Raw genomic sequence first — 21375 nt, forward strand, 5'->3', positions numbered from 1 at the left:
GAAGATAATATACGGCGGGATCGAATAGCCGTACGACGCGATACCCTGGATTACTGTAACCCATTCCTGATTCCCTTGTTGTACGGCTCTTGGCCTCCCGCGTCGATCGGAGGTTGTAACGACAGTTTCGGCGGAGATTTTACCCATTGCGAAGCCCGTTTCGTCGAAGTTGTAGATATCGTCATCGTGGATCCCGTATTTCGCGATTATATTTCGTACGAGCTCAAACCACGCGCGATACGCGTCTGGATCTTCGCAGAGGACTCTCTGGTAGTCGATTCTTCGATTAAAACGCGTACGGAGCTCAGATCGTCGTCGTACGAAGGTTGAGGCCCAGTTCGTTCCGACACGCGGCGCGTCGCGTACGGCAAGGAGTCGATCCGCCATTTCTCGAACACCACTAAGTCGCGGTGGAAATGATCGCGAATCTAGGTCAATTACGTATCGTATAATACTCTCCTCTTCGTACGAGGTCAATTTCTGGCAGGGTGGTCGGGTATCGTGTTTCGCAGCTCGGCCGTCTCGTCGTCGTTGGAGGGTTGCGCGGGATACATTATAGAGTAATGCAGCCTTTCGTACGCTCAATTTTGGGTCAGATTTAAGCGCAGCTAGCGCTAGAACCAAATCGCATTCATTTGTGTGACGACCCGACCAACAGGGGAACTGCTTGGGGCTGAGGTAACAAACAAGCCCAGCACAAACAAGGCCGCAGGATCAGGCCAGGGACAAGGGCGGACCAGCGAAGGCTGGCGGGGAACACATTATGTAAGCACCCACCTTACGTCAGCAGCCGACGATGAACGGTCGCACGGCGACCACCATCCGTCGGTCTTGCGACAACAAACTGTCGGCATGCGACCCAACGGTGTCGCAGGACGACGGGTACGATGAAGGACAAAGAGATATATAGAGCCAGAAGGATCTCCTAGATAGACAGTCATTACCTTTGTACTTCAGCGATCAATCTAAGTATCAGTTTCACCCACACTTGAACTAGTCACTCAATTGCCGAGACTGGTATCTCTTCCAAGAGACACGAACGACAACCCAGAGAGAGAACGACAGCAGAGTGTTAGTTGATCTTGCGCAGGCTTTACCTATCTGCAGAACAGCAACCCCAGCGCCCTGCCAGACGGTTGACCCCGGAGGCAGGATCGTGACAATTTGATTGTCGTACCATGATTGTTGGTGGAGAAATAAGGAAATGAAGGTTATCTATTCAAAATGGGGGAAAAGTGGCTCACTGACCCGTGTGGCTCACTCACCCGTGGATTACGTTAACCTTAGGATTACCGGGAATCTATTCGCCCTTACTCTTGCTAGGGCCTTTCTCGATTAAGTTAAGTATAGTAGGCTCGATAATCTCGCTCTCATTAGGAATCGGGTTATTATTATCGCACGGATAATTAACCGGGACCGGCTTCGCGTCAATCCCAATATTCTTAACGATCTTATAGAAAAGCTTTATAGCCTACTAGGGATCCTCGTAATTATTCCGTAGTAGAAAGCTCAAGAGAGGTAGCGTACTCTCCGAATATATCTTACCTCGGACGAAGTAAGGAGAGATACCCCCAGTAGTAGTAGTCGTAGTAGTAACGGAGCCTATTATTAATAGGAAAATAATAAATATAGATAGTAATAAGAGTCGACGCACTAAGAAGGGAGTGATACTTATGTAGAGATAGTACTATTCACTGGGGAAGAAGCATACTCATCTTCGCAAACATCTCGTCGACCTGGACATATTTAGTGGAATATATGGTAGGCATAGCCTGTTACAGCTCATTGTCTCAGACGGTCCGAAAGTCTAGACGATTGCGCGCTTAGCAGTCGCTACAAGGCAAAGATCCATTCTCACGCTATATAGTAGCGCAAGTTAGACCTGGCGAGTCTTTTGGCGCCCATCCAGTCCGCAGGGCTTATCAAATGTCATATAGCAAGACGAGACTATTACAAGTTCGCAGGAGCCGAGCATCCCCGGTTATGCCGGATCTAGAAATAGTCGTGGCGTGAGTTTGGCACCCGGGCCGCTCCCGTGCCGGGGCTGAGGCTAGAAACGGTAAAGGGTCCTCCCAGTTGTGTCTCGGAGCACGCATGGCTTGGGCGTGGCGCAGCTGAAAACGTGGAGATGGCTGCTAGTTTTTCAGCTCGGCTACGGATAAGCTCGACGCAGGAAGTTTGATTGTGGATTATCGTTCATATAATGTGCACAGGAATGCCACTATTCCAAAGTTGTGCGGGGTAGCTCGCGCTTATGCAGGGAGGTCCAGAAACGTCTGGATGACCCAGGGAAATGCATTTTCAAAACGGGGTAGTTCTCAGGATTGTTTCAATTTGAAATAACCATCAACCTTACTCCCACCGTGTGTGGAGGAGTGAGTAGAAGATCGTTCGAGCATCAACCAGTCAACGCCTTCACGGCTTTTTTCCAGTTGCGAATCTTCCGTGCTGCTGTACAAAGCAATTTGCAGTATTTAGCCCCCTTATAAACCCACTGGTGATGCTGGACAACACCTCTCCCAGCAGTCTGCCACCGTCCTCAGCGGAGAGAGACATTGGGATTTGATCTCCAGCCCGCGCTCTGCAACGCCGAGGAACCTGTCCCACCCTATCACGTCGTCGTTTAGTTTTGTCGGCTAGGTCGGTCGCTTCTCCGCGGCCAGTTTCCGATCCTTATACTCGGGCGCAATAGGTAGACATGACGTGGTGGGTGCCAACCGAGAGTCCCTCGCTGCAGACGAGATAGGTACGGCGGTATTGACGGTAGAGAGGCGTCTACAACCGGTTGAATAGGAGAGGATGGTGGAAGCAATCAGGATGGTGGCAAGAGAAGACGTCTACCTGGGCGGGGCCACAGTAGTCCAGTGAAGCGATCAGGCTCTAGCAGGTAACACGCCTGCGCGGCAGTCACAGATTATGGCGGTGGTCCAACGGTCAAGGATTGGGAGCAAGCTTGGATAAATTCTGCAAGGGAGATTAGTGACGGTGTCGCCTCCAATCAGAGCAGACAAGGCACTCGACGTTCCTGTGCTACATTTATCACGTGTTACATCATCCAGATACTTGTAGAGCCACTCCGCTATCGCCCAATACTCACCTACTGCCGACCTAATAACGTATTCCACACAAGTGAGTGTCCACCCAAGCGAGTGGTCCGCGTTACCGAAAGTCAGCTTTATGCCTTCTTCAGTGAGCCATTGTTCAGTTGCCCGCTACGCACTGCTGGCAAACCGCCTTGATCTCAGGCTGCACATCTTGCAGATTGTGCCTGGGTCATAACGCTTATAGCGTTAAAGTTAGTGCAAGATGAGACCCTAGGAGATAGCATCAGGTCTCAATAGGAGCTTCCCGGGACTATCGCCCCATGTCCTAGGGCAAAATCTGGGGACGCCTAGAGCCGGATGCGGAGAGTTGCCGAGTGTAGGCAGTTCGGGATGCCTCCGATAATGTTCGGGAGGGTCGGGGATGAGAGTTCACGGTCCGCCCACGCCGCGGAGGACCATCGGAAAGAACGGGCTTCGCTCTTCTTCAGCACGCTGGCATTCCGCCATGCAAGGATTACTGAGGACGCCTTACCCTCCCCCCCTTGATCAACGACAATGGATCACCTCATCGTGCAGGGGGCTTTGGCTACAGTTCGGGCTCTCGCTCCATACGCTGTATACGCCTCCGCAAAGGTCAACGGCCCTCTAGAATATCTTTCCCGCCAGTGCGCCCCTTCGGCCTTTGAGTCCTCGGCAGCTACAGCTCTCTACACGGTCCAATCATTGTCCCAAGCCGCCATGGTCCCCTTTTGCAGAGCGCTGGCACTCAGTGTCGCGTTCACTTCCGCCCTCGCGCGGGAGCGTGTCGATACCCATATCCATGCTCTCCCTCCTCCGTACATCGAGGCCCTCGAGGCAGCGGGTGGTGATCCGTCCGGCTTCCCAACCCCTCAGTGGACACTCGAAGCCACTCTACGGTCCATGGACCTGGCAAACACCCAAGTCGGTAAGTGGCAAAGAAGATGGACCAGGTGGTCAAGACATGTGCTGAGACGTATCCCTTTCCAATAGCCATCCTGTCCCTCTCGACGCCGGGCATTCCCATCGCCGGCACGGGTGAGGCTGCCAGAAGCCTGACCCGGACCATGAACGAGTACTTTGGCAACGCGACGTCCCTGCCCAAGCACACCGCGCGGCTTGGGTTCTTCGGCGTGCTCCCGGACTGGCGGGACGTCAACGGCACCCTCGCTGAGCTGGACTACCTGTACTCGGAGCAGAAGCTGTGCAACGGCGTCACCGCCTACACCACCTACGGCGACAGGCTGCTCGGCGACCCTCTCTTCGCCCCCGTCTGGGACAGGCTCCAGCGGTACAAGGCGCTCGTCTTCGTCCATCCGGGTACCCTGACCGTCGCGCCAAAGTTCATTGCCTCCAGCCTGGCCCAGCCCATCGTGGACTACCCGCTCGCAACCACCCGCACCGCCGTCGACCTCGTCATGACCCAGACGATGCGCCGCTGCCCGGACGTCGACGTGATCCTCTCCCACGCCGGCGGCGCCGTCCCGTTTCTCGCGGGAAGGGCCATCGGCGGGCTCGCGCTGCCGGAGATTGCCGACGCCGTCGGATACAACGCACTGGGGGCCGCCAAGGACTTTGCTCGGTTCTACTACGACATCGCTCTGAGCACGAGCGCCGCCCAGCTCCATGGGCTCCTGGACTTTGCGGACGCCTCCCATATCCTGTTCGGCTCCGACTTCCCGTACGTTCCGCAGGCGGCCATCAGCACGCTGCTGGCTCAGTATGCTACGTTCGTGACCACGGACGCCAGAGGGCCCTTGGTTAGCCCCGCGAGGCTTCGGGAGAACTCTCTGAAGCTGTTAAACAGACACGCTTTGGGAAAGGCTTTCTAGGGGATGCAGTGTATCCTGGCTTGCCGTTCTTGGTGTCTGGATAGATGTGGCGTTTTACTTTTCTTCTGCTTCTGCTATTTCTTCCTCTTCTCCTTCTCCTTCTCCCTCTCCTCCTCCGTCAACCAGTTCGCGAATGGACCACGGGGTCGACAAGGGTCTCTAGATAGGAATTTTACGCCGCAGATGGCTTAGTATAGAGAGATGAATTAAATGATGCATCTCCGAATTTTATGGGCAAGCATGCTAGAGCGGTGATGCTTCTCGTGGGCTGCGTTGTGTGATGTGCGAGGCGCCGGGATGATTCCGAGCATGTTCGCCATACCGTCGGAATACACCCGACTACACCCATGGCGCAAGTGCCGGGCGAGGTGGACACATCGAATCACTTCTCCTCTCTTAATAGGTATAAGGACAATGATAAATTGGCTGCAAGATAGTCGGCATATGGATCCGCGGACTCGATCAGCCCTATCCAGAGACGCCTGCACCCGTCCCGCCCTGCAACATCATGCTCACGCGTCTCCTAGACACCGTCACGGCCTTCCGCCAGCAACACCTCGCGGCCTTCCACCTGTTCACGGCCGCAGTTGTCTGCGCATCGGTCGCCTGGGCGGTTCTCGAGTTCTTCAAGCCGATAGGCAAGCGAAGGGCGAAGAATGGTACGAAACCGAGGCTGCCTCCGGGTCCCCCCGGAGCACCCCTCTTTGGCTATTTGCTCGATCTGAAGAAGGCGGATGGCCCTTCGCTGAGATCAAAGGTACAGGCATGGTGACTGGATCAGTACACATGACGGACTCACCATGGAGCGTGCGCTGACGACGACGACGTGCCCTGAACAGCTCCGAAACCTGGCAGCGTACGGCGAGATGACAACGCTGCACCTCGGGTCGAAGACATGGGTGCTTCTCAACTCGCACCGCGTCACCGAGGAGCTGATCGCCAAGAGGGGTAGCCAGACGAACACGCGGTCCCCCATGCCGGTATCGAGCGGCCTCGTCAGCCGGGACCGGCGCTCGCTGCTGCTCCCGGCGGACGAGTGGGCGGAGCGGCGGCGGGTGATGCACGGGCTCCTGAACGGCACGGCGCTGAGGCAGTACGGCGCCTGGCAGGAGCAGGAGAGCGCGCAGATGATGGCCGAGTACGTCCTGCGGCCCGACAGGTGGTACAAGCACCACTATCGCTACGCCAACTCGGTCGTGGTCCGGATCGCGCTGGGCGAGCGGCCGCACAAGTCCACGAGGGAGCTGGAGGAGATGCAGAACGCCGTGACCTTCTTCGTCGGCAGCATCGGACGCAGCATCGTCGACTGGTTCCCGGACCTGGCGCGTCTGCCGCGCCGCCTCCAGGTCTGGCGACCGTACTGGGCGGCGCTCGGCCGCTGGAACCACGACCTCTACAGCAAGTGGTACCACCCCGTCAGGGACAGGGTGCGCGACGGCACGGCGCCGCCCTCCTTTGTGCGGGACCATCTCATGCACCCGGACACGCGGTTCAGGGGCGACGACGACGACCTCATGTACGTGGCCATGCAGCTGATCGAGGCCGGCAGCGACACCACGCGCGAGGCCCTCAACATCATGGCCATGGCGGCGCTGGAGCGCCCCGAGGCCTTCGCCGCGGCCCGCGCCGAGGTCGACCGCCTCTGTGGCGCCGGCCGCGACGCCAGGCTGCCCGTCCTTGCCGACATGGCATCGCTGCCCTACGTCTGCGCCATGGCCAAGGAGATCCTCCGCTGGCACCCCATCTTCCTGCTCACGCCTGACCACGTCGCCTCCCAGGACATCGAGTTCGAAGGCTACTACTTCCCCGCCGGCACGGGCTTCACCATCAACGGCGTCGCCGTGTGCGACGAGTGCGACGACCCGCGCGTCTTCCGGCCCGAGCGATGGCTGGACGGCCACGAGACCGACATCGCCCACGGCCTGTGGCAGTTTGGTGGCGGCCGCCGCATCTGCGTCGGTTACCGCCTAGCGCAGCGCAGCCTGTTCATCAACATCGCCCGCCTAGCGCAGTGCGTCGACTACAGACCGGTGAGCTGCTTGGCCTTGGAACCCCCCCCCCTTTACCCCCAAAGCCCTTGGGCTAACAACAATTGGACACAACCCGGTTTGCTGACCCGAGTTTCTGCAGAACGGCCCCTATAACCCCGAGTACCTCAACCTGGAAGCCCTGGACGAGCCATTCCCCGTCAAGGCGACGATCCGCGGCGAGGAATACAAGGCCCTGATTCTTAAGGAAGCAGAAGCGGCTGGCGTTCTCGAAGAGGCCGGCTCAGCGAGCGAGTAGGGGAATCTCAATCATATTCTGAACTAGGGTCAAATGAAGAAATCCCTGATACATGGTACGATAACCTAAATGAAGAAGTAAAAAAAGAACTTCTTCTACATAGAAAAAATCAACCAGAACGCCTTAAATCAATTCAAACTAGATGAAATCCTCTTCAGAGGTAGACTCAACTATCTAACACGTACGAGCATTATAGCCGGGCTCGCCGCAAACGCCACAGCGTCGCGCGCGCGTCTCTATCCTCCTCGCGCGACCACTATTTTTAACTTATTTCTGCACGTAACTACTCCGTCACGTCGATCTAAGACTTTAAATCCTTTGCCTAGCTAATCGTTAGTGACCTCCTTTCTGTCGCAGGTGGCCCGCTTGACCGGGATCTACGTTATATCAGAAATACAAAAATATTATTACTCCAAGGGTTGCTGGGAGCGGGCCATGGAGGCATGGGATGGAAGAGACGCAAAGTTAAAATATACTCCTCGGTACAGTTGATAACGGATGGAAATTAGAACTAGATATAGCAATCTGCACATAACCCCCCCTTTCCTTCAAGACTCCTCTTGTAGCTGAGAGGAAGCCCACGCCCGCATGCGACGCGTTGCATCTCCGACCACCGCATGGGCCCCTTCCAGCAGAATGGCGTCGTGGACCTCACGGGCGCCAACGTCCACCTTGACGTCCAGGCCCGGGTTCCGTAGCCGAACCGCCTCGGCAAACGACAGTATGTCGTCCCTGAACACTTCCTGGTAGCCGCAAGTCACGTAGAGGGATCCGGTGAGGCGCTGGATGGCCCCCAGCCAGCCAAGATTGCCGTCGAGCGGCAATGCTGGGTGTGCGCCAGACTCGCGCGCGCCAACACTGCCGAGAACGTGCGCGGTCGAGCCGGCGACAATGGGCGCGGACAGCATGTCCACGGCGCCGTTGTCTCGGTAGGATACCGTGTCGTGGTGGCCGCTGACCCAGGGCGAGACGAGAAAAATCCCGGCGAACCGCGCCGCCGCCGGGTCTCCGAGAGGCGGCGTTCCCGGCTGGCGGCGGTGGGCCAGATGATGCAGCAGCTGGACGGTCAGGTTCCCTCCCGCCGAGTCGCCGCCGACGATGACATCTCGGGGCGCGATCCCCCGTCCCAGGAGGTAGTCGAGGGCGGCGACCGCCTGCCGCTGCTGCGTCGGGTACTTGGCCCCCGGAGACAGGCTGTACTGTAGGATGGCGACGGCGACCTCGTGGGGCCGGGGTCCCTTCTCGGATCCTTCCGGCTCTTGCTGGGAAACGTAGCCGTTCCAGCACCAGTCGAGGTGACCCGGGTGAAGTGGCACGACGTATCCGCCCCCGTGGAAGAACAACACAAACTTTGTAGCGCGGGACGGGTCCCCAAGCCAGAGGATGGAAGCCGCAGGCTCGACATGTAGCGGCACAGTCTGGGCTTTCAGCTGCAACTTCTGGAAGCCTTCCTGGGGCTCCTTCGTCCTGATCCAGGCCGCGTACGTCTCGACAGTCGAAGGCACCACGGCCTGAATGTGTCTGGGACTCAGGGCGCCCAGGGCAAACCGGAACAGTGTGCTTGTCATCCATTGCTTGAACGGGATCTTGCGCCTCAACGCTATCGGGAGCACAGTCACGGCGCGGAACAGGAAGAAGAGCGGCGCTATGGTCTCGTCAGCCAGTGGCCTCCTGCTGGAACGCACGCACGGTCACGGACCTAGAAGGAGCCTCGTCGCGAGGTCTATCTTTTCGAGCAACAATAGCGGGGTGGTAGGGGCGGACATGGCTCTAGGCTAGGAGACTTGGTGGACACGGTGTAAGGATGTTGGTGGCGAGGGAGAGATGCCTAGGCTACGCACGGCGGCTCATGACGGGGATGGCAGAGAAATGGGCACCATGGAAGAAGAACCCGGCCGATATATCCAAACAATCGTGCAGCCTGGAATGTCGGATTCGTTCCGAAGACTTATCCCCCTTTTCCGAACCCAACTTGTCTGGAGGCGTCCCCGGCAAAGAGATTGCGCTTGCATCCAGTGAGAGTTGACTACACATAATAGGGTGAACGTCTACATCCAGTGACGGTTACACTCTTACCCCCTCTGACTCTGTTATACAGACTACCCCGTCTACATGCAAAAGTCCAAGCAACAATAGACCCGGCCCATTCGCACCAAAATGGCTTTCCAATCTCGCGAGGGACTAACCGTAGACCTGATTGCCAGAATCCTTCGCCAGACAGCTCTCAACCCATGGCTCGCGATTCCGATATCCATCTTGGCGGCCTGGCGTCTTCCACCTTCACGCGGCATTTCTCTCCAGTTCCTGTCACACGTCTGCGCCGTGCTCGGCACGACCCTCAGCCTCAACGACTGGCTCAACAAGTGGTCCGCGAACAACTGGGCAGGCGACGGCCGCCGAAGCTGGGACTGGGCGAGAGAGATCGTCGTCATCACCGGGGGCAGCGGCGGCATCGGCGCGAGCATCGCCCGGCAACTCCTGGCCCGGAACCCACGGACGAAAATCGTCATCGTCGACTATGCGCCCCTGGCCTGGGCCCCCGAGCCGGGAACCCCCGTCTCGTACTTCAGGTGCGATCTCAGCAGCGCCGACGCCATCAAGACGCTCGCGGCCCGCATCCGGTCCGAGGTCGGGCATCCCACGGTCCTCGTAAACAACGCCGGCCTCTGTCGCGGCGCCACCGTCATGGACGGGAGCTACGCCGACGTTGAGCTGACCATACGCACCAACCTGGTCGCGCCGTTTCTCCTGGCCAAGGAATTCCTCCCGCACATGGTCAGCATGAACCACGGCCACGTCGTTAACGTTGGCTCCCTCAGCAGCCTGTTCCCGCCGGCCGGGATCGCCGACTACGCAGCCACGAAGGCGGGCATCACGGCTCTGCACGAGGTGCGCTGGGGCTTTCTTTCTTTCTTTCTTTTTTTTTTTTTAAATAGGTATACATGTGCGGGTGTATGTGTGTGTGTGTGTGAGGGAGAGAGGAGTGAGGCAGACGTCCAAACAAAGCTAACAGAGAAGACCTTGCAACTCGAGCTCAAGCAGGTCCACCACGCCTCCCGCGTCCGTCTAACGTTGGGCATCCTCGGGTTCATCAAAACCCCCCTGTTCAAAGGCGAAACCCGGCAGTCCCCCTTCCTGTTCCCGCTCCTCCACGTCGACACCGTCGGCGAGGCATTCGTGGACGCCCTGTACAGCGGGCTCGGCACGACCATCTACCTGCCGGGCATCATGCGCTACGTCGCCATGCTGGTAAGCCTGCCGGGTGGGATTGCGCAGCACACGTCACTAACCTGCCGACTCGTCCAGCGAGCGGGCCCGGAATGGCTCAGCCGAGGTGTGAGAGAGGGAACCGCGTCGTTGGGGGTGGACTACAAGGGTAGGCAGCAGGTGAACGAGGAGACTGGGGGCTTGGCGTAGTCATTGCGTAGCATATCTAGTTTTGCTATCTTCCTGAAATAGTGACATCCAGGTTGTTGCATTGTGTCGCCGAGGTAACGGGTCGTGCCGTACTGCCCCCCTTTTTTTGGTTTCCATATATCGGAGGTGACGTTAGCCTTTCGCGGAGGGGGGCAATTGCCAAGAGTATGAAGTATCTTGGGCGTTTCTAGGGATGGAAAGTTTCCGATGCCCCGAGGGCTGCTTCTGACGGCTCGATCAGGGTGGAAGCCCAAGTTGCTACATGCCGAGGGTCGGGATCGTTCCGAGACGGGTGCCGCCCGCGCCTGAGGGGCGCGGCGATCAGTCCTCGCCGATGCAGTGGGCGTGCCGGACTATCTGGACCAACCTGAGATGGCATGTCTGATGAGTGGTTTATATCCTAGACAAGAGAGAGAGAGACAACGGCCTTGGTAGTCTCAGGCCATCTTGACTACTGGAGAGAGCCATTTGAGAAAGAAATCACTTTGGTGTTTTCAAGCCCCAGGCACACACACACACATACACACCATGGACTCGAAAGCGGAGGCCGAGGTCAGCTACAGCCAATTTGCGTGTGTCGGGACCGGCTTCTCGGCCATCGCCCTGGGGGCAACGCTCAGGAGGTGGTACGACATCGAGGACATCGTGTTCTTCGAGCAGCATGGCCAGCTGGGGGGCACCTGGTTCATCAACCAGTATCCAGGTCTGCACTCCATACGTCTGGGCTCTTCGGCCTTTCTCGGGCCACGAACACGATACTGACCTCGCTCGCCCTTGCCGCAGGATGTGCCTGCGACGTGCCCAGCGCGCTGTACAGCTTTTCCTTCGAGCCCAACCCGGCATGGAGCCGTGTGCTGCCGTCGAGCGGCGAGCTCTGGGCCTACCTCGACGGCGTGGCGCTCAACTACGACCTGAAACGGAGGATGAGCTTCGGCATGCGCGTCGACAAGTGCGAGTGGCTCGAGCCGGCGGGACGCTGGCGCATGACGATCTGCCATCTCAAGACGGGCACGATCCTGACGCACGAGTGCCAGTTCCTCTTCTGCGCGACGGGCCAGCTGGTGCAGCCGCGGGAGCTCGACGTGCCCGGGCGCGAGAGGTTCAGGGGGGACATGTTCCACACGGCGCGGTGGCGCGCGGACGTCTCCCTGCGCGACAAGAAGGTCGTGCTGTTCGGCAACGGCTGCACGGCCGCGCAGGTGGTGCCGGCAATCGTGGGCTCGACCAGGAGCCTGACGCAGTTTGTGCGCGCGAAGCACTGGATCCTGCCGCCCATCGACCGCGAAGTGCCCGGCTGGGCGCACGCCCTGCTGCGCCGGCTGCCGGGGCTGATGGGCCTGCAGCGGCTCCTCGTCTTCCTGGGCGCCGAGCACACGCTGCGCGGATTCCCGCTGACCGACGCGGCGGCGCGGTTCCGCCACGCCCAGCGCGTCAAGGCAGAGCGGTACATGCGCGCCGCCGCGCCGCAGAGGTACCACGACCTGCTGATCCCGGACTTCGAGGTCGGGTGTAAGCGCAGGATCTTCGACGCAGGATACCTCGCCAGCCTGCACGACGAGAGGCTCACGCTGACGGACGAGCGGCCGCTGGAGATGGTGCCCGAGGGCGTCCGCACGGCGAGCGGCGTCGTCGAGGCCGACGTCGTCGTGCTGGCCAACGGGTTCGTCACCAACGAGTTCCTCATCGGCATGGACGTGCGCGGCGTCGGCGGCGAGACGCTGCAGCAGCACTGGCGGCAGGCCTTCGGCGGACCCGAGGCGTACAACTGCTCCGTGCTGAGCGGCTTCCCCAACATGTTCATCCTGCTGGGGCCCAACGCCGCCACTGGCCACACGTCTGCCGTCATGGCCGCCGAGAACTCGGTCAACTACGCCCTGAGGGTCATCAGGCCCGTGCTCGAGGGCAGCGCCAGCGTCGCGTGCCTGCGCGGGGAGGCCGAGAAGCGGTATAGCGACCGCATGCAGGCGGCGCTGCGCAGCACTGTCTGGAACTCGGGCTGCCAGAGCTGGTACGTTAGGAAGGCCGACGACGACGACGGCCAGACCTGGAATGCCATGAGCTATCCGTGGTCCCAGGCCCATTTCTGGTACCGTAGCGTCTTTCCTGTCTGGTCGGACTGGGAATATCGGGTGCGTTGCTTGTCTCTCCCCCCCTCCCCCCCCCTCTCCCCGGGGGGACCGCAGACATAGTTGCTCACATGTCTGTCAGGGCCGCGTCGGCAAGAACACATTGACCAAGAGATCTTCTTGGTCTGGAAACATCCTGGGTAGCGTTGCTGCGCTTGTGGCTGTGGCTGGCATCGCGTGGTTGTTCTCAGGGCGTGGGCGCGGTGGCCGGGGCTTCACGACGACATCGGGCATGTCTGCCCCCCTTGCCCGCGCCTTGGCTCTGCTGGACGACCTGCGGACCGCCCTGCCGGGGTGGACTGATTGAGACCATGGCATAGATAGACACAACGGAGAGAGCGGGATGCCGAGGCTCATGTGTTGAACAAGGGGGAAAGCCTTGGGTGGATCGTGCGGGGTGCGTCGAGGTCGGGGGGATGCGAATGCCGTCCCCGTCGGGATGATCCCGACGGCCCCATACGTACCCTCTCCATGCTGTACTGTAGACTAGCTTCCCCAGATTACGGCCGGCGGCCAGCCAGCCTCAATAACGACTGCCACTTCTGTGGATCATTCTCGCATGCTGCCCGGCCGCCGCCCTCGTCCAACCTTCAACACCCATCAAGCTCGCCACTGCCGCGATGCCGCCCTCAACAGGCCGCCGCCGCAAGATCTCCCTGGCCTGCGAGCCATGCCGGGTGCGTAAGTCGCGCTGCGACGGCGGGAAGCCCATCTGCGCAACATGCCAGCACCGCCGCCTGCCCCTGAGCCGCTGTGTGTACACGATTGAGCAGAACGCCCGCATGGCGAGCAACGACGAGTTCTCCCTCCCTCCCCCCAAACGCGCTGACCCTAACCATGACCAGCTAATCACCGTCCAGATACATCTCTGCCCTCCATGAGCGAATCCGCCAGCTGGAGGGTGCGGTGCGGGCCCAGGCCGAGTCGTCGCAGAGCAGTCCCCAGGCATCAGGGGTCCCTGGTGACCTGGGCAGCCGAACCGGAACTCCCGTCCGCACCACCACGGAACCACCCCCTGAGGTCGCTGGCGCCCCTTCCCTTCGCCTACCTTCCCCTCCAGCCACGGACACAGCAACACGCCACGTCTATTGCCGCGATGAAGCGCCGAAGAACCAGCATGCTAGGTCCGTCGACTCACGAATCACGGCCATGGGCACAGTCGCCTCCGAAGACAGTCTTGACGGCGATATCACCCCGAGGGATGAGTTCTACGGCAACTCGTCTGCCGCCTCCTTCATTAAGGAGACCTGCAACGGCGTCATGACCCTCAACGAGGTCCTCAACCCCCCTCGCTCGCCCCCCACCCGGCCCCGCGTCGGTTGTGCTCCCAGCCCTCGCTACTGGCACAACTCGGCGTCCTTCACCCTGCCCCCCCGGGCCCTTGCCGATCACCTCGTCGCGCGCTACTTTGACCGTGTCTTCTACCTGTACCCCTTCATCCACCGGCCCAGCTTCGACAAGGCATACCGGTCCCTATGGGAGCCCGCCGGTCTGGGCCACCCACCGGAAAGGCCCTTCGCCGACCCGGACCCGGACCATTCGCCCTTCCTGGGACTGGGAAGCTCCCCCAACGCCGGCGCCGACTCCATCGTCTTCCACTGCGCCCTCAACGCCATGTTCGCCTTGGGGTGCCACTTCTCCGACTGGATCGGCAATGACCGAGACATCACCGCCCTAGTGTTCCTGAACCGCAGCAAGTCGCTCATGACGCTCGACTTTCTCGAGTCAGACCCTCTGGGCGTCGTGCAGGCGCTGCTCATCATGACTTTGTTCCTTCAGAGCACCCCATTCGCCGGCCGGTGCTGGAACAGTGTCGGCATTGCGTGTAGGCTCGCCCAGGGCGCCGGCCTTCACAGCGAATCCGGCGGCAGCGGACGCCCACCGCTCGAGAAGGAGATGCGGAGGCGGGTTTGGCACGGCTGCGTGGTGCTTGACATGCGAGTAGTTCTCCGTCCCCCAAATTCCCTTTCTCACTTTTCAATTGAAAACCGCCTGCTAACGTCGCGCGGAGCGTAGGCTTGTCAGCATGACATTCGGCCGCCCAACCATGACCACGCATGCCTCCAATGTTCCGCTGCCCTCGCTCACCGACGAGGGCGACGATGCTAGGGCCGCCGCCGGTCCGGAGGCCCCGTCTCGCATAGGATACTTCACGCAGAGCATCCGCCTTTCCATGATCCTGGAGAAGATTCTCGACAGGGTCTATCAGCCATGGAGGGGCAAGTCCAGGAGGGACGAGGCCCACCACAGCAGCAACTTTGACGCCATCATTGAACTTGACTCGGACCTCGCGTCGTTCGAAGCCTCGGTGCCGGGTTTCCTCGCCTGGACGGGCGAGGGCGTCATACCGGCTTCCGGCTTCGAGCTGCTCGGACTCATGCAGCGGAACGTGCTCAAGGGCCGGTGAGTGTCCCCTTCTGCGCTTGCTCTTGTGCCGCGCGTTGGGACGTTCGTGGACCAGCTGACGGATGGGAAGATTCTTTTACGTCCGACTGATGCTGCATCGACCCCTGCTTTCCGGCTTGTGGACTTCCCATCGCCAACAAACAAGCGGCGCTGCAGCGGGGGGGTCGGGCTCCGATTCCAGCTGCTCGGCCAACGCCCTTCGGTCCTCCTTGACTGTCCAATGCGGCAGTTCCTGCGTCCGCTGCGCCATGGACCTGCTGGACCTGACGTACAGCACCTTTGAGGCGCAGCATGGCACGGCGTGGTGGTGGAGCGCGCTCTGTGAGTCATATCCATGATTGGGCAGCTGTCTGTCCCCATCGAGAATGCCTGCGACGAGCCGACACGCTGACGGGGCATATGCGAAAGACGCGTCGACTGCCGGGCTGGTGCTGGTGATGGCTCTCTCCTGTCCACTGCTGCACACGTCCCTCGATATCCATTCCCTCGAGACGTCCTGGGGAGTCTGCCGCGCAATTCTAGCCCAGCTCGCGAACCTGAACGCGAGTGTGCAGAAGTCACTCGACTTGCTGGACAGGTTCTACAGCCTGACCTGCGCTGACACGAGCAAGTCTTTCTGCCTCAACTTACACAATACATGATTTGTGGGCTGACATCGACCTCCAGGTGCTGAGGAATCCTCAGCTGCGCTCATCAATGCCGCCCAAAATGGGGATACATTGCCCGACTTGATGGCGCATTTTTACCCCGAAGACATGGTGAGCGACCTTGGTTACCTGGGTCTAGATCTCAATATGATGGGAGGTGAACATCTGTCGTGGAGCACATCAACTCGAAGTTGACTCGCCCATGTGCGTCTTTCATCTGTGGTCGATGCGTCAACCATGCCTGGCCGTCCTATCACCAGTTGTGTTGCGGATGGATGGATTCGATGCACGTGCAAGAGAGCGGTCGCGTCCAGACGAGGCCAACGTGGGGATGAGATGAGTGATGCCCCAGGCATGACGGCCCTGCTGGAGCGACCAAGGCTGGCCTTTCAAGGTTAGGCGGAGAGGAGAGATGATTCGACTCCCTGACCGAGCCATGGTGTAGGGGTCTGGCAGCCTTCCCGTGCGACCATCCGACAGATCTGACAGCCTGAAGGAGATATTCTCCGATCAAGGCGGAGGCTAGTAGGGGAAGACATCTGTGGAGCGAGGGTAGCCGTCCGTTCATTCTGTGCGCAATGTATAATGCTAGAGATGAATTGGTCTTGGGCCCTTAGCTGGAGCCGGCCGCTTTAGGAGGAACTCGGGACCCAGAGGTACCTTCTTATAGTATTTGGGTACCTCTCCCGAGCGGTCGCTGAATTGAAGTGAATTTCTGGATAACAAATTGAGTAAGGCTCTTTATATGGAAGATAATGCCCCGTGTTTAAACGCAGTGAAAACTAAGGGGTTTGTTTCCCTTAACTATCATTCCCCGCGGAACTTGCCTAGCATAGGTAAGTTCCCGGTAGAGTATCACGATCCTGCCTCCGGGGTCAACCGTCTAGTAGGGTGCTGGGGTTGCTGTTCTGTAAGATAGGTAAAGCCTATGTAATAACACTTATACTCCGCTATCGTTCTCTCTTAGGGTTATCGTATATCTTAGAAGAGATACTAGTCTCGGTAATTAAGTAACTAGTTCAAGTATAGTTATGGTAAAACTAATACTTAGATTAATCGCTGAAGTACAAAGGTAATAACTATCTATAAGGAGATCCTCCGTCCTATATATCTTTGTCCTTTATCGACTTGGTTCTCAACGCTGCGATGCTAGTGCGTCGCACGCCGATAACTTGCGATCGCAACGCGACCGTTTGGCGTCGCATATTATCGGCTGCTGGTATAAGGTGGGGCGATTACCTAATCCTCCGTCCTCTAACCTTCGCTGATCTGCCCTTGTCCCTGGCTTGATTATGCGGCCTTGTTTGTGCTGTGCCTGTTTGTTACCTCAGCCCCAAACAGTTCCCCTATTGGTCGGGCCGTTACAGGTTTGGGGTGGTCGCGAAGTACCCTGGTCGCGAGACGGGGGGCAGACTTATCGTCCAGGATCCGTCAGGTAGCAGAACCGCTACTATTATTCCAGCCTCTTGTTCACGCATAACCGTATCAAAAAAAAACAAAAAAAAACAGCGCCATTCAAGCCAATATCGCCAGGCGTCCCGAGCTATATCTACACATCCGCAACATCGACTACGCGGTAGCTATAGAGTACCCCGATAATAAGGTAACGGAGCAAGAGAAAGAATAAGATCAGTAGCGCTTTCTCTGCCACCCAGCAATTCATAGAACAGCATTACTCGCAAGCATTCGCGGATTTTACACAAGCACTCATCGCAGACGGTTTAGCAAAGATCGAAGTCTACGGTAGCAGGTACAGGCTCACGAAGCTTACATTACTCCTCATCATCGCCAAGAACCTGCAGAGACTGACCATCATCCTACACGAAAGGAGGAAGATAGCAGCTACTCGATACTTTCAACACTCTTTAAGCACTACAGTCTATCATACAACGACTCAGGGCGCATCGAGACCATAACAACCACGAGACCACTAGCGAATCTTCGCACCCTACAGCTAGAATACATCGAACCACACTACTCAAACCGACTGTTCATGTACTTCGACTACACTCGGCCACTGATCTTCCTACCCCAGCTAGAGACAGTAGGTCTAAAGGGGATATGGTAGGCGCGCCGTGTGAAGAACGATAACGTTAACGTACCCGCCGGCATCGAACCTCGAGGCGCCAGGGGCAGCACGGGAGACGCGTTTCTCAGGCTACCCGCCCACGGCACTCGTCTGCAGCGACGCCACCTACATCTCGACGGCTACATCAACCCCGGCGACGGCGTCGAGGACTTCCTACGCCAGTTTCCCAACCTCGAGACGCTGGACCTACGCGGCGTGCACCCCAGCACCAGCACTGCGGCAGTCGCAGACTTCAGCCGCCTCGGCCACGCGCTTCGCAAGAACGGCGCCAACGTACGCCGGCTGGCCATCGATCCGCGGTACTGGGATTTCCATGGATTGGGCCTAGACCCGAGCGGCTCCCGCGTAGGCGGCCAGCTCGGCTCCCTCCGAGCTAGAGGAGCTGCGGGTACCGATGTCGCGGCTAGTGGAAGCGCGCGTACACACGTGGTTTGCTACCCCGGAGGTACGGCGAGAACTCGAGATGTGGTTGCCTCGCAAGATACGCCTATTCCAGACACACCTTCTTGAAACTACGATAGAGGGCTATGCGCATTTTAGTGCTCTCTTTAAGTTAATAAGCGAAATCGCGAATAACCACGGTGTTACACTAAGATACCAACATCTAGAAGCGGTCCTGTTAAAGGAGCTCAAAGGCGCGGATTATAGTCCAGACACTTGAGGGAGCCCGGCAGGCTGGTCAATGTCGCATCCTAGCGGAGTAGGAAGTGCACATCGTTTATTCGCAAGGTTGTCGGCTAAAGGAACCGCACGATCGGTAGCGGCGTAAGCATTACACCAGATTCGTAAGAATTAAGCAATCCCTTTAGGGAGCACCCAGGTATCATCGGACTACACCTCCAAAGATCTTTCGATCAAGATTCTCAATGCGCAAAAAGCGACGTAGTCTATACTGCCAGCAATAACAGCCCGATGAGATCAACACTGCAAGGCAAAAGAACAGCTCGTCCTGCTTCACCAACCAGACGAATCAGAACTACTACCGGGCGATCTACCGTAGCACGTTGTTCTCTGTGAGAGTGCCCGAACGAGCTGATCCCATGTCGTCTGCTGCCACGACAAAGCGCACTCTGCGCTCTCCTGCTGGCCAGGATCAACGGCCTCTGCAATGCCTCTCGGAATCAAAGGCATTCCCGAAAATGAAGGCCGCATGATTGTAACGTCTTTCCTGTATCCATTCCGTCATCTCCCTGTATTCTTGCCTACCCCCTGTGACGATCCTCTGTAGCGGATTGCAAATCTGTTGGCCGCCACAAGGTTGGAACGGGAGGCGTGGGCCGCACTCGCAATGGTGCTCGCGGGAGAACATGACCGGGTCCTTCCCGTATATGTCGGTCAGTCTTCGAAGACAGTACATAGGAACGACCAAGTAGTCGCGACGCGGAGGCGGTGGTGACCAGGTGCCGCACACCGTACCCTGAGGTAGAAGCGGCGGCGGATCGATGTTGTTGCAGAAGAGTGTGACCACGCGATACGGCGCGTTTGGGTGCTGCGTTTCATGGTCCTCCCAGTCGCTCTTTAGCATCCGTAGCCAGTCCCCGCAATAATTGACTTGAACATCGACCGTAACGATTGAATAGTTCCGAGGCTGGCTTGCCAGGTTGGCGAAGTCTACACCTGCCAGCCGATTCGGATGTAGTCTAGGCGCAGGTTTCAGGTCTTCGTCGTCTTGCAGCCGGTCGAGAGTTTTGGCAAAGTACATGAAGACCTCCTTCAAGTTGATGCGAGCTAGCGGTGCAGGAGTCTGTATCCAGAATTCATCCTCCAAGGCCCGAAGCAGGCAGCCGGGAGCAATGAGGACGGCTTCATATTGACCGAAGGTTGGGTAGCGGATATTTCCACATGTCTCGGGGTCATTCCTCCTTGCCCACGCTTGGACCAAATACATCACAACAGAAATCCGGGGCAGCATCCAGGCGACTTTGGTTTGAGTTTCGTAGAGAATGGTGGAATTCTCAAGCGTCTGTTCGATGATTTTTTCGTCGGTAGATTCGACTTCGAGCGACCGCGGCCGCTCCTTCGCGGTTCGGATCCGGATGCCCGTTGATGCACCAACAGATATGAGAAACCCTCCAGCCAATGAGAAATTGATCACCCTTGTCCACACGATACGATTTCGTAGGGGACTTTCTCTGATGTTGTTAATATGGACGCGGTTGATACTGTCCGCTCTGGAGTCCTTGGTGCCGATGCGAACGCTAGCGTTCTCAAACAGTCCTAGGAAGTGACGCTTCGTGTTAATCACCTTGATGAACTCCTCCTGAGACAGGTTCGTCTCGATCCGGACACGTCCCGGTCCTTTCTCCTTGACTTCTGCCATGTAAAGTCGCTCCCTTCCACTGCTTAAGAGGTGCCATTGCAGGGCGGAAGCTGCTTCGGAAAGGCCGGAACCCGATGGGGATCAAGGCGTTTTTCCACCCCTTGAGGACAATCCCGTCCTTGTAACCAACGGGGTAGCCGACGTTGGCGAAAGTAGTCATCCAGGTGAACGGCAATTCCAGACCAAGGATCCCATGGGGACGTGTGGGGACAGGGAATCCGACGGCAACATTCAAGCCGGTGAATGTGAAGAGTTGGTGCCAACGTGTGTCTAAGGAATCGCCGGGGAACTCGCTCGAAACATCCTTGGGGGCGATGCGGAGACGTGGACAAAAGTCTTCGGGATTCAGAGAGGGTTCGTCGTGCTGGAAGTATTCAATCCTAGCCCTGGTGAACGATAGACCTTCTTCAGGAGGTTCCTTGAAAGCCGCCACGATCCATGCCAATTGTGATGCCACCTCTACAACTAAAGCGTGGTAGTCTGCCATCCTGCCCTCGATCCATCGAGTTCGGAGAGTCATGGCCCAATTGGATACGCTGGCGGCGGATATACCGTTTATCTGGCTTTGAAGTTCGACGCATACCGGCTCGCCATCCACATTGTCACTTATGAGCAGTGGACGAGCTGATTTCACTGTTAGAAAACCCACTGTCTCAGAGATTTAGCGCACTCACGTGGACGTGTCTCTGGCGGTGCTGAGTCCAATAAGAGCTCAGCTAGCCAGCGCAAGGTATCCTTCCCCCTTTGGCCCAACGCCAGCTGACGTAGACGACCATCCAATTTGCAAAGACATTCTGGGAAGAGGCCGCTGTTACGGTCAGGAGAGATTGGAACTGACCGTTGAGAGCGCCACGGAAACCATCCAGACCAGGAAGGAGGCAGATATCCCAGGCATGGCTCGCGGTCTCAAGTCCTGTCGTGAGCTTTTGCAGTCCCCGCTTAGCGTGACCGACTTCCTCTCCTAAAAGTAATTCGGCGTTCACAGAAGGGGCAGCACGTATGGAATTGGAGATAGTGTGTATAAGCTTGACGATAGCCAGAAGTGTTCTTTCGAGCTTAGAAAAGTCGTCTTTGGCAGTGAATATCGCATCAATTTTTGTTTTGAGGTTATCGAGCTCGCCCTCAACCTTGGAGACGGCAGGGTAGTTTGCCTTAACCAGGGAGAAGTCTGATATGCCCCGGTAGATGCA

General features: G+C 58.0%; 8 protein-coding genes across 8 annotated transcripts; 6 read left to right on the top strand and 2 right to left on the bottom strand.

Moving 5' to 3' along the window:
* Positions 1-3782: 3782 nt before the first annotated feature.
* On the top strand, positions 3783-5106 carry B0I36DRAFT_291733 (uncharacterized protein; the record flags this gene model as incomplete). The annotated part of the gene is made up of 2 exons (XM_046151756.1): positions 3783-3990; positions 4056-5106. 2 exons carry the CDS (start codon positions 3783-3785, stop codon positions 4892-4894), a joined length of 1047 nt encoding a protein of 348 aa, XP_046012210.1. The 3' UTR covers positions 4895-5106.
* Positions 5107-5402: 296 nt separating this feature from the next.
* Positions 5403-7180, top strand: B0I36DRAFT_423277 (cytochrome P450; the record flags this gene model as incomplete). Its single annotated transcript, XM_046162248.1, is given in 4 exon segments — positions 5403-5651; positions 5734-6905; positions 6921-6924; positions 7025-7180. The coding sequence occupies 4 exon segments, from the start codon at positions 5403-5405 to the stop codon at positions 7178-7180; spliced, it is 1581 nt and encodes a 526-aa protein (XP_046012211.1).
* Positions 7181-7728: 548 nt separating this feature from the next.
* On the bottom strand, positions 7729-8832 carry B0I36DRAFT_244956 (Alpha/Beta hydrolase protein; the record flags this gene model as incomplete). Its single annotated transcript, XM_046150104.1, has 1 exon — positions 7729-8832. A coding segment is annotated over one exon (1104 nt), but the record flags the coding sequence as incomplete, so codon positions are not given.
* Positions 8833-9209: 377 nt separating this feature from the next.
* Positions 9210-10597, top strand: B0I36DRAFT_412437 (short-chain dehydrogenase; the record flags this gene model as incomplete). Its single annotated transcript, XM_046161969.1, has 3 exons — positions 9210-10069; positions 10199-10429; positions 10487-10597. Exons 1-3 carry the CDS (start codon positions 9338-9340, stop codon positions 10595-10597), a joined length of 1074 nt encoding a protein of 357 aa, XP_046012213.1. The 5' UTR covers positions 9210-9337.
* Positions 10598-11125: 528 nt separating this feature from the next.
* B0I36DRAFT_412440 (uncharacterized protein) lies at positions 11126-13074 on the top strand (the record flags this gene model as incomplete). The annotated part of the gene is made up of 2 exons (XM_046161970.1): positions 11126-11300; positions 11381-13074. 2 exons carry the CDS (start codon positions 11126-11128, stop codon positions 12784-12786), a joined length of 1581 nt encoding a protein of 526 aa, XP_046012214.1. The 3' UTR covers positions 12787-13074.
* Positions 13075-13311: 237 nt separating this feature from the next.
* Positions 13312-15900, top strand: B0I36DRAFT_135828 (fungal-specific transcription factor domain-containing protein). Its single transcript, XM_046148284.1, has 5 exons — positions 13312-13522; positions 13584-14660; positions 14740-15126; positions 15200-15450; positions 15538-15900. The coding sequence occupies exons 1-5, from the start codon at positions 13344-13346 to the stop codon at positions 15768-15770; spliced, it is 2127 nt and encodes a 708-aa protein (XP_046012215.1). The 5' UTR covers positions 13312-13343; the 3' UTR covers positions 15771-15900.
* Positions 15901-16807: 907 nt separating this feature from the next.
* Positions 16808-18375, top strand: B0I36DRAFT_350722 (uncharacterized protein; the record flags this gene model as incomplete). Its single annotated transcript, XM_046156937.1, is given in 5 exon segments — positions 16808-16810; positions 16842-16848; positions 17442-17526; positions 17675-17840; positions 17860-18375. The coding sequence occupies 5 exon segments, from the start codon at positions 16808-16810 to the stop codon at positions 18373-18375; spliced, it is 777 nt and encodes a 258-aa protein (XP_046012216.1).
* Positions 18376-18958: 583 nt separating this feature from the next.
* Positions 18959-20185, bottom strand: B0I36DRAFT_364396 (uncharacterized protein; the record flags this gene model as incomplete). Its single annotated transcript, XM_046158953.1, has 1 exon — positions 18959-20185. One exon carries the CDS (start codon positions 20183-20185, stop codon positions 18959-18961), a length of 1227 nt encoding a protein of 408 aa, XP_046012217.1.
* Between the last annotated feature and the right edge of the window lie 1190 nt (positions 20186-21375).

Source organism: Microdochium trichocladiopsis (assembly GCF_020744255.1).
Source record: "Microdochium trichocladiopsis strain MPI-CAGE-CH-0230 chromosome Unknown B0I36scaffold_6, whole genome shotgun sequence".
Lineage (NCBI taxonomy): Eukaryota > Fungi > Ascomycota > Sordariomycetes > Xylariales > Microdochiaceae > Microdochium > Microdochium trichocladiopsis.

Coding starts and splice junctions, on each gene's coding strand:
- B0I36DRAFT_135828 (XM_046148284.1), top strand. CDS start 13,344: ATGCCGCCCTCAACAGGCCGCCGCCGCAAGATCTCCCTGGCCTGCGAG. Junction 15,127..15,199: donor CGGAACGTGCTCAAGGGCCG/GTGAGTGTCCCC, acceptor ACGGATGGGAAG/ATTCTTTTACGTCCGACTGA. Junction 15,451..15,537: donor GTGGTGGTGGAGCGCGCTCT/GTGAGTCATATC, acceptor CATATGCGAAAG/ACGCGTCGACTGCCGGGCTG.